The sequence below is a fragment of the Eretmochelys imbricata genome, chromosome 6, assembly GCF_965152235.1.
Source record: "Eretmochelys imbricata isolate rEreImb1 chromosome 6, rEreImb1.hap1, whole genome shotgun sequence".
Lineage (NCBI taxonomy): Eukaryota > Metazoa > Chordata > Testudines > Cheloniidae > Eretmochelys > Eretmochelys imbricata.
The window spans coordinates 39,021,048-39,032,257 of record NC_135577.1 but is presented as its reverse complement, the minus strand read 5'-3'; the positions used below and the strand labels follow the sequence as shown (position 1 = coordinate 39,032,257).

At 42.5% G+C, this 11,210-nt stretch overlaps 1 protein-coding gene across 1 annotated transcript; it reads left to right on the top strand.

Moving 5' to 3' along the window:
• Positions 1-1,091: 1,091 nt before the first annotated feature.
• OLFML1 (olfactomedin like 1) lies at positions 1,092-10,816 on the top strand. Its single transcript, XM_077820330.1, has 3 exons — positions 1,092-1,217; positions 4,005-4,293; positions 10,038-10,816. The coding sequence occupies exons 1-3, from the start codon at positions 1,092-1,094 to the stop codon at positions 10,814-10,816; spliced, it is 1,194 nt and encodes a 397-aa protein (XP_077676456.1).
• The last annotated feature ends 394 nt before the right edge of the window (positions 10,817-11,210 follow it).

Sequence of the window (11,210 nt, the reverse complement as noted above, 5' to 3'; positions counted from 1 at the left end):
ATGCTCATATGCTTACACTCATGCTAGAGAGAGCACAAAGGGAGAGCTTGTGTGGGTGTGAGAGTAAACTGTAGAGAAGGATGCTGACAAAATGTTAAGATGTGCTGAATTCCAGGAAACAACAGTACAGATGTGGTGTTTGGGTTCAAATAGAAGGGGAAATGTCTGATGCCTAGGACGTAACTTCCCACTGTCCATTTGGCCATATCCCTTTGGTCAAAGGGTTCTGGATATTCATATGCACCCCCTTCTACTCAAAGAAAAGACCAAAAAGACCTAGAACAAATACGACTTAAAATTAGTATTTCTTTTGAAAAATGAAAACCAAAAACCTTGCCTCAAGTAGGGGCAAAAGGGAGAAGTGCCAGAAACTCCATTAAATCCACAAGGGACTCTGCTGCTTCTACTGATTTTATATGGGAAGGAGCTCGGATATTATGTTGATAGTATAAAACCCTAAGATAGATAAATGAGAGAAGAGCACCTTAATATTTTTCATTTTTCTAACCTAGTACAGACAGACATATGTACCCAGATAAACACTGAAAGTGTAGAAGTTGTTTTAAATTGCTTTACACTAACAACTGTGATTATTCAGAACAACAACTACAGATATTATGGACCTCAGCTGGTGCAAATCAGCATAGCTCTATTGACTTCAGTGAAGCCGCTCTGATTTACATGCGCAAAGGATCTGGCACTAAATATTGTTCTGTTGGTGGGGGTGGAGGGTTGTTTTCGTTTTTATTTAATACAATTGGACTAAAGGCTCTATGTGACTCAGTACTGAACATCTGGGATTGATCACAAGATCACAAGCTGGAAAGCATTCATCTTGGCTTCTAGAAATAAACACATCTAACTCAATGCTTTCCACAACTTTATTGTTTTAATGATAGATTGAAGGAGCTTAAACAGCCATTTTAAATCTTTTAATACTCACAGCTTTAGTATTTTTAGCCATTTTTTTCACATCATAGTATCACGCAGCAATTATATTGATTTTAATTCTGCGGTGGGGGGGCAGTTTTAGTGTGATTTTTCTTCCCATTATTAATTCCTTATTTTTCCCCACAAGATTTCATAGGACTATGATAATCCTGCAACTCAGATTTTTATTAGTTTCATTTTTCACAAGTATCGTGGGAGAGGCCCAATATGTAATGCAAGATGCAGTACTAATGCATTACATCGACCGGCGTTTTCTATCTTTTGAGGTATGTGTTATCTGTTTAATTGTGTCACAGGAATATTGTCTTGTTGCAAATATATTTGAAAGGTGGTGCATGTTCTTACATATATGTTAATCATCATCAGTAAAATAATGAATAAACAAAAACAAATAAAATTAACAAACTTAATTAGTATGTTATGATAACTAAAACCTGTAACTTTAATTATTTCGTGTTATCATAGCATTATTTATCACATCATATCATTTTTATTTTATTATAAAGAGCCGAGTTCTGCTGTCAGTTGCATCTGTGTAATCCCTTCAATAAAATTTAGCTAAAAATGTGTAAATGTTTAAATTGCTGTCACAGTATGTCTCCAGAATATCTGCATTTCCTGTTGGCATCAACAGGATTGGTGACAAAAATTAATAATGAATTAGTAAGCAGAGAAGATAGTAGAAAAATGCTTTGTAAGCTTCCAATCTACAGTTGAACTTTAAGTGTATTTGCATCTTGACAAGAGACTGAAAAAATCCCCATGTGGTTGGGAGACTGGAAAAAGTTTTGGTTCTGCTAAATTTCATAAGATTACAGTCCCTCAGACAGGGCTCCCACCTACTCCAGTATCTGTCCTCCTTCTTCAATTAAAATCACCGAGTACTGCAAATTAAATTCAGATGAGATTGTTAAAAATAATTCCAGAGGTTTTTCATTCCTAGATCCTAAATACCAGTGTACCATCACGCATACTTTATTTAAACAGTGTGATAAATATACAATAGGACAGAATTTGTATGGGATGAATTACTAAAAATTGCTATTGTGCCTTTGGCTGGTAATAATTTGTGTTAATAAAAGAATTGTAAAGAAGCTCTAACAGTAGTCACTCCTACACTCCTTCCTCATGCAGAGCTCCTACTGGCTTCAATAGGAGTTTTGCCTTAGAAAGCAGTGAAGAACTGGGCCAATGTTCTGTCCCCATTAGGTGGGCTGGGATTAATACTTCACTAACCTACACAAGAATGACAATCATGACAAGAAGTTTCAACTGGCTGTTTCCTCCTTTTTGCTTCATAGGAGAGAGACGTTTCTCCCATCCTCTCTGGTTCAGACCCCTAAACCAACTAACATCCTAAGGTTCTCGCAGAGGTTGGGACACCCATAGAAGCTGATATATGTGTAATTGTACAAGCAATGTGGACAGGGGGTGAATATCTCCTACCCCCTCACATTTCAACTGGAGGGGGAAAATAATGTCTTTCTTCCTTACACACACAAAGACTAAGGGAGAGGTGAAGGAGGAGTGGACAGTAGCAAGGGCAGAAAAGGGGAGGGGTAGATATTGGAGGGAGACATTAGACATTTGGGAGCATGGATAGAGGCACTTTGTGTAGTGAGGAGGAGAGACAGGTAGATGGGCCTCTTGGTGGGGATTATGGTCATATGCAAAATTCCAAGTTAGCACTTGGATAACTGGCATAAAATGAGCTGGGGAGCTATAAAAACCTCACCAAAGATTTCAGAGAATGAAACACATAACACATACTGCATGGTTCCCTTTGTAAGTATATTTATTCCTCAGTCGTAGAAAAGCTCACCTAACACCCACAATGAAAAGCTTGAAACCTGTGTGTAAAACACCACAACTGATTACCCAGTTTTAACTAGTTAGGACTATCATTCTTGTGTATCTGTCCTTAGATACTGATACACTTTCAATAACTCATCTGAAAGGTAGTGTGGCCTAATGGGTGGAGCACTGGACTAGGATTGAGGACACCTGGGTTCTATTCTCAGCTCTGCCACTGTCCTGCTGCATGCCATTGGGCAATTCACATCTCTCTGTGCCTCAGTTTCCCCCTTTGTAAAGAGATTTGTGGATGAAAAGTCCTATAAAAATCACTAGCTTTTTCAGCACCTAGCCTATTATGAAGTTTTGACAAACTAAAGGGGACTAAAATTTCAAAAGTGGCTGATAATATTGGGTACCTTGGATTTTGGGTGGCCAATTTGAAACACCTTAAAGAGTGCTGCTTTTTAGAGGTGGAAGCTCAGCACTTTGTGAAAATGAGGCCCCTTTTATGATGACTCCAGCTGGGCACCGTAAATCACTAGGCACTTTTGAAAATGTGTCCGATGGCAGGGCCATTCGAAATGGTCAGGCAGGTAGGGCCTGACCTAAGATGAACTGATACTGAGGTAGCTGCATAGATGTGCTGGTCTTTCAAATCTGAATTCCATTGCTCTATCTTCCATGATTTTACTCCCACAATTTTGACCATTTTGACACAAACTTTCTTAGCAAACATTGATTTTGTAGGTCAAAATTTCAATTTTCCATTTTAAATGCTAGGAAAGAGGAAGTAGCATTAACTCTGGATCAGATATCTGCTGGGCCAGCAAAGGAACAGTGTGTGAAATGTGGTTGCTTCCTGGCTCCAACAGCCCCTGTTTTCACATTTTTATGAGACAGACTCAGCAGAGACCCTAAAGAGAGGATTCTGAGGGGCCTCAGGGAGGGGAGTCACCAGTGATCCCTCTGTTCTGCTCTCCAATGGGTTCTACCAGGGCTCCACTCAGCCAACAGAAAAAGAGCAAAGAAACTGGCCCTTCATAGCAAGGGAGACTACAGATATGTAACCACAAGTATGAATTTCAGTGACTTTCTCATGCAGATTAATAAGTGACCAGGGATAATTAGTTTGAAATGAGGAAGGGAAGGGGGGCCACTGGTATTTATAAACTAACCATGTATTAAGATTCTATCTATAGAAAATACACACGCACACAAGCAAATATATATTTATATATTCTGTATTCTAATTCAAGAGCAGGCTGGAAAAATGCAACCAAGATATCCTGGATTATGTACAAGAATTCCGAGACTTTTCAAGGAGGATGATATCGCGCCTGGAGGGGCTGAAAGTTTATAAGGCTGAGATTAAAAATGAAGTGGAGCATCTGCTAACAAGAGTTGAAAGAGCACAAAGGGACATTGACTATTTTGAATCAACGAGAGAATCTACTACCTGTGTAGAAGTAGATGAAGACCTGGTGGAAAAGCAGCTAAATGAAGACGCAGAAGAAAAAAGGAAAGTCAAGCTCATGCTTAATGCAAGTAAGAACTATTTACTTTTCAAAACTTAGATCTAAGAGGGCCAATCCTCTAGTCAATACATTTATGCTGATATGTGGATAAAGTATATTTACAAGTGTATGTTTTTTAAGTGTGATAATATTGAGCTTTCAACAAAGAAAACAAATACACCAAAAGGAAAAGGGAAATGCTATAATTAATATATTTGTTATATACATACTGAATTGCATGTTAAATTGGTTCTTTGGAAATAGCTCTTTAATTGGAGGATTAAAAGCATTAAAAAAAAAAACTACTAAAGGTATGCTCGGGCAACTGTCACAGTTCCCAAGACAACTGCACCTCTGACCCCTTTTTGGTCTCATTAAGGGTATTCCACTTACGTCTCAAGCCTCTAATCATCACCATGACGTGATTCTCAGCCTTCAGCCTGGGGATTTAGGCTGCACACTCCTGCAATTCACTGCGATCAGCTTAGTAAGTCTGAATTAAGTTCAGCACCTCATGCTTCAGGGCTTCAGACAGAATCTGTAGAGGGCCAGAAGCAGGGCCAGCCTTAGAGGTGGGTGACTGCTCAGGGCCTCATTGTCAGTGGTTGCCATCAGACTACCGCAAGATGGCGGGCCTGGGCTGCCAGAGAGGGGGTGAGTGTGGGCGAGCCCATGGCTGGAGCCCCACCTGGCCAGCTGGGCAGGAGGTGGGTGATGTAGCCTGGAGCTGCCAGTCTGGTGGGGAGGCGCAGGCAGCCGGGCTCACTCCTGCAGAGCATGGGGGCCAGGCCAGCGGCGAGCAGGAGGCACAGGGAGGGAGGAGACGGCACTGGGGGAGGAGGGAGGTTGTGCACCACATCCTTGCTCCTTCCCCTCTCCCCCCCAGAGCCTCCTCAACGCCGCGACACAGCTGATCGTGGCGGGCAGGAGGCGCTAGGGGAGGGAGGGAGGTTGCACGCCACGTCCTCACTCCTCCGCCCTTCCCAATCATATACCTTCCCAATAATTTCCCCCAGAGCCTCCTGAAGGCGGCAAAACAGCTGATCGCAATGGGCAGGACACAGGGGAAGGGAGGAAGAGGCACTGATTTGGGGGGCTGCTGGCGGGTGGGAGGCGCTGTGGGAGGGAGGCAGGCTGATAGGGCTGCTGGTAGGTGCTGAGCACCCATGATTTTTTCCCCAGAGTCGGCTCCTAGCAGGAGCTCCATATTGTCTTCTGAAGAGTTACATGCGGCTCTGGAGCCACCTGCTGGCCACCCCGATATATTGTATAAACACCTTTTCTGCCTAGCATTAAGATTAGTTTGCTAACCCAGTTGTTTACCTGATCAGATTGCTGGGTCAGCTTTTCACCTAACTGTTCTCTTTCCTTCCCAGACAAGCAGGCATCTTTTCACATTTCCCCACACCTAAAATATACATTCGACATATTACATACTTCATGGATTGATCCCTGTCCCTGTGTCCAGTGGTCATTTTATAGAGCTCTGGGTTCTTTGTTTGTCAGGCTTATGGATCCGGTTAAACCAGTCTATGCAATTCCCTCAGGGAAGTTTCTCCAAACCTGTTACCTGTCCAGGACGTTGCATTAATTACTCTCCAATGATTTTAGTTCCTTGAAACTCTTGAGCTCCCATATGGACCCAGAATACCATCCCTAGTCCATAAAATACATATAACATTTATAAACTAGACACAATAGTCTTTAGATATTCCACATGTCCACAGTATCTGTCACAGCGACATTCCAGGAAAAACAGTGTCTCACAGTTGGTTGACGCTGTGCCAACTAATTAAGTGGCTTACATTTTTTTGCGTCATAGCCTCAACCCTAAGGATAATTCAATAGACACTGAAATTACTTAATCTACTGGTAAATTTTCCATATATTTTAATATTCTCTGTAATTCTCTATCAAGATCATACAGTAAGTGACTTAGCTGCAAGCAAAATTCAGTTTTGAATTTCAGAGTAGCAGCCGTGTTAGTCTGTATTCGCAAAAAGAAAAGAAGTACTTGTGGCACCTTAGAGACTAACAAATTTATTTGAGCATAAGCTTTCGTGAGCTACAGCTCACTTCATCGGATGCATTCAGTGGAAAATACAGTGGGGAGATTTATATACACAGAGAACATGAAACAATGGGTGTTATCATACACACTGTAAGGAGAGTGATCACTTAAGATGAGACAATATCAGCAGGAGAGTTGGGTGGGGGGCGCGAGAAAACCTTTTGTAGTGATAATCAAGGTGGGCCATTTCCAGCAGTTGACGAGAATGTCTGAGGAACAGTGTGTGTGTGTGGGGGGGGAATAAACATGGGGAAATAGTTTTGAATTTGCAAATTCAGCATGTAAATAGATTCATAGATATTAAGGTCAGGAGGGACCATTATGATCATCTAGTCTGACCTCCTGCACAATGCAGGCCACAGAATCTCACCCACCATGTTCTAATATGTAATCTAATCTGAAGTACATATACATTTTATGTTTTACTAAAAGCCCTTATCCTCTTAAACTGCATCTTTAAATAGTATCTTGCCACTATGAAATTCACTAATTGATGCAAATTATATACAGTATGAACATTTTAGCTGGTCTATTTTATTTCCAGTCAGAAGCAGTGTGAAATCAGAAACACATAACAGAAAATTTAAAAATTGGAAGTAGAACCTTTTAAAAAAGCTTCGGGGCAGATCCTAAAGTGGTGTATATCTGACTTCAGTGGAGCGAAATCAAATTACATCAGCTAAGGATCTGCTCTCTTCATCTTTGTCAACATGCTGTCAAAGGGTTAAAGCAGGTGGTAATGATGATACTATCACCCTTCTCACCCTGTTTACAAAGCCTACTCCTACCCCAGTCTACAGCACTCTGAATTTCAAGGTCTGTTCCTTTCTAGATCTAAGCTTGTTTGATGATTCAGGCACTTCCTTTGACATGCAGTAAAAAAATAAACTGGATGTTTTTTAAAACGTCTCACGGTAAAGACACTGAAAATTGTTTCTTTCTAAAAGTAACTAGGGTAAAATTACCTGCCCTTGAGTCTTTCCAGATGTTGAAAAGTTGTTACTGAGAGTTACACATTAGTATATACTAGCCATCATCGTTAACCACATCATATTAACAGGTCCATTATCCATTTCCAGATTTTACAGCATTGTTTGCGAGTGTTTAAGGTCTTGCTGCCTAGGTTTCCAGCTGTCTGTGGAATACATTTACTGCTGCTTGAGGTAATTCTTAGCTGACACCACTATTTAAAAGCAGAGCCATGAGTTCATTGCTATGTTTAATTGTAGTCATTGAGGATCAAATCCTGGTTCCACTGAAATCAATGGGGAAACTAGTAAGCATGTGGCTTTTAGAGCACTTAGATAAAGTCATCTGTTAAACAGTAAGTGACTCTTAGCCTTAACAACAGCAGAGCTGCCACTTCACCATAAGGGGCATGGTATCAGCCCAAGGTGAGTGTGTTTGGTTTGAATACGTTCAGACACTCACTGATTGTGCAGGAAGAGTGGTTGATCTTCCAACTCTGCCTTGGCTGGGAATGGGATATGGCATTCCTGTAGATTAGGCATCAAACTGCCTTCTGGGACTGATGGTTTTAAGATTTGGAAGTATCCTGGGGCAGTAGAGGCGTCTCCAGTCCTTCATTTTGGCTGCAGTAACCAAAGTGTATATGTAGGGGGTATCAGTATCCAGAAGTACAAAAAAGGGTTGCTTTCTGGAAGCAATGTGAGTATTTCTATTGACTTCAATGGATTTGGACCAAGTAAAAAGAGAAGAGGCTGATGATGCAACGGAGTTTGCTTTTGTCTTCTCCATTTCATCTACTGCCAGAACTTGCTGCCTTAGGGGCTTGTTTGTCCTGTTTGGTTAAGAAGGCTGCACTTTATTAAAAGACATTCTTTAACCGTCAAGTAGTGTCTCTTCTAATTTGTTAAAGCGGCAAAGAGTCCTGTGGCACCTTATAGACTAACAGATGTATTGGAGCATAAACTTTCGTGGGTGAATACCCACTTCGTCGGATGCATGTAGTGGAAATTTCCAGAGGCAGGTATTGTTATTGCCTTTGGCAAGCAAGCTGTTTACTCCTCTCATATACATTGTAATAACATGTTTGCTGGAAGGAATAGGCAGTTGATAAAGATTGAGAGTTCCCTGGGCATGATTCTCCATTGCCTTGCACCTGGTAGAGCTGTTAATATCTGTGCAAAGTGGGTGTACAATGCTACCAACTCCGAATTACCTGCTTATTCTGATAATAACATTTAGCACTCACTTCGCACTGGTGTATATGACTACGCCACTACTCCCATGACATGCCTCTAACCTGAGTTATGGTGACATGGAGCTGTTGTTTTGATAGTCCTACACCACCCATGGCATGCCCCAAAGCCAGAGAGATCCTGACTTTGGGATCTGGCTGATCTCTGGCTCTTTTATGTTGCAGGAGTGGTGAAAATGGGCCAGAACAAAACCGAGAATTGGGATCTTTATATTCTGGGTTCATATTAGGATGCTGTGTTTCTTGCTAAGGGTGTTATGTTATTGGGGGGTGGGGGGAACAGAGGGTAGGAGTGAGCCCCTGAGATAGTATGTTAAAATTCAATAGGTCAGACTTTAACCGGTAGGTCTTTTATAAATAAAGGACTTGATTCTTCTCTCGTGCTGGTGTAAACCAGGAGTAACCTCACTACAGTGAATGCAGACACACCTGTGTAAAACTGGTGTGAATGAGAGAAGAATCGAAGGTGCTGCTCTGTGTCTCCTCTCAGTTACAATAATGCAATGCTCCTCTCAGTTACAATAATGCAATACAGAGCAGAATTTGGCTCCATGTATGTAGTTGAAGATCTGCCATGGAAACTCATTGCCTAAGATGTTGATTCTACGCAGAGGTGAAAGCAAGCCGGTACAGTATGGTGTGGCGTACCAATAAGAGCCGGTACACAGCCGACCGTACCGGCAGGGCCGCTGATGAGGGAGGCCAAAAGGGGCAGCTTCCCAGAGCCCGGCAATTTAAAAGGGCCCAGGGCTCCCGGCAGCGGCTGGAGCCCCTGGCCCTTTAAATCGCCGCCAGAGCCCTGGGGCTCCTGTCCACCGCTACCATTACGATGGGGCTCCAGCGGTGATTTAAAGGGACCGGGGTTCCCGGCCGCTGCTACCGCAGCAGCGGCAGGAGCCTGAGCCCTTTAAATCGCCGCTGGAGCCCTGGGGCTCCCAGGCGCTGCCGTTACCATGGGGCTCTGCTAGTGATTTAAAGGGCCTGGGGCGCTGGGTGCTGTCACGGTAGCAGTGGTGGCGGCTGGGAGCCCTGGGGCTCTGGCGGCGATTTAAAGGGCCCGGGGCTCCAGCCCTTTAAATCACTGCCAGAGCCCTGAGCTAGAGCTAGCGGTGGCCGGAAGCCCTGGACCCTTTAAATCGCCGCCCAGCACTGGAGGGCTGGCTCGGGGAGTCTGGCCTCAGCTCTGCTTCTTCTGCCCGAGGCCCTGCACCTTCCAGTTGAGCCACCCCCCCGACCTTGCTCAGGACCCTAGCCGCCCTGCATACTGGTAAGTCCCTTAAGTTACTTTCACACCTGGTTTTACAATATGAAATGAGTTTGGTGACTACTTAACACAGCAGTTTTGTTGCCACATTTACAAACATTTTGGACATACTCTAATCAATGGATGAAGGGACTAAGAATTCAAAAGAGAGGGAACAATAAGAGGATTCACAGTCATTCTAATTTTATAATCCTTTATATTTGGATTGTTTCCTTACAGGCTGTGACAACATGCTTGCGGGTATCAAGTCCCTAAAGATAGTTAAGAAGACTGGAGATATGCATGGCTCTTGGATGACAGATCCAGGCAAAGACCATCTGAAGATTTATTTCTTAAGTGGATCCAAGAATAATATTATTTTGGAATTTGCAAATATTCGGGCATTCTCAGAAATGAATCGTAAGCTAACACCTCGGAGAGTTAACTTGCCATCTTCCTGGCAGGGAACTGGCCATGTTATATATAATGGTTTCCTGTTTTATCACAGATATGGCTCCTTAAATGAGATAGTTAAATATAACATCCAGAGAAGAAAGGTAACGGATAGAATGCTCCTGCCAGGTGCTGGACAGATTCCTGCCTATGAACTGTTTCCTGATACTAAAATAGATCTTGCTATTGATGAACAAGGGCTGTGGGCAATCCATGCAGAGCCAGACACGAGTGGAAACCTTGTCATCACTAAAATCAACCATATGACTATGACTGTGGAGCATACTTGGGACACATCATGCAACAGCAAGAATGCTGAAGCAGCTTTTCTAATGTGCGCCACCCTCTATGTTGTGTACAACTCTCCTAGCGGAGGCACATCTCGGATAGAATGTGTGTACGATGTCTTAGGCACCATAAATGCTTATGAAATCCCCATGTTACCTTTCCCCAAACGTCAGCGCAGCCATTCCATGATACATTATAACCCCAAAGAAAAGCAGCTATTTGCCTGGGCTAATGGATCCCAGATCCTTTACAAACTTCAAACAAAGCAAAAAGTTTAAGATCTTTAGGAACTTTTCAAAGATGAATATTAAAACAAGCTTAAAGTCAATGACCCAAGTTCTCTTCTCAGTTACCATCACGGAATTCCCCTTGCTTTTCCATTTGCTCATAGATGCTTTATATTATATATTGGGAGCTGAAACACCTCCTCTCCATTACACTGATTGCCCCCAATTGGATGAATTTGGAAGGAAACTTCCACAAGTTCAAACTCACAGAGATAAATTCTCTTCTGCTGTAAATTGATATGGTTCTATTAAAAAGTTAGTGAAATTGTGCCAGTTTACACCATCAGGGAATTAGACCAACAGAGTTTTCACTCCCATACATGGTGTAATCCCATTCAATGCAACACCAGGCTCTGTACAAAACACATATTTGAGCAAAATCCTT

Coding starts and splice junctions, on each gene's coding strand:
- OLFML1 (XM_077820330.1), top strand. CDS start 1,092: ATGATAATCCTGCAACTCAGATTTTTATTAGTTTCATTTTTCACAAGT. Junction 1,218..4,004: donor GGCGTTTTCTATCTTTTGAG/GTATGTGTTATC, acceptor TTCTAATTCAAG/AGCAGGCTGGAAAAATGCAA. Junction 4,294..10,037: donor CAAGCTCATGCTTAATGCAA/GTAAGAACTATT, acceptor GTTTCCTTACAG/GCTGTGACAACATGCTTGCG.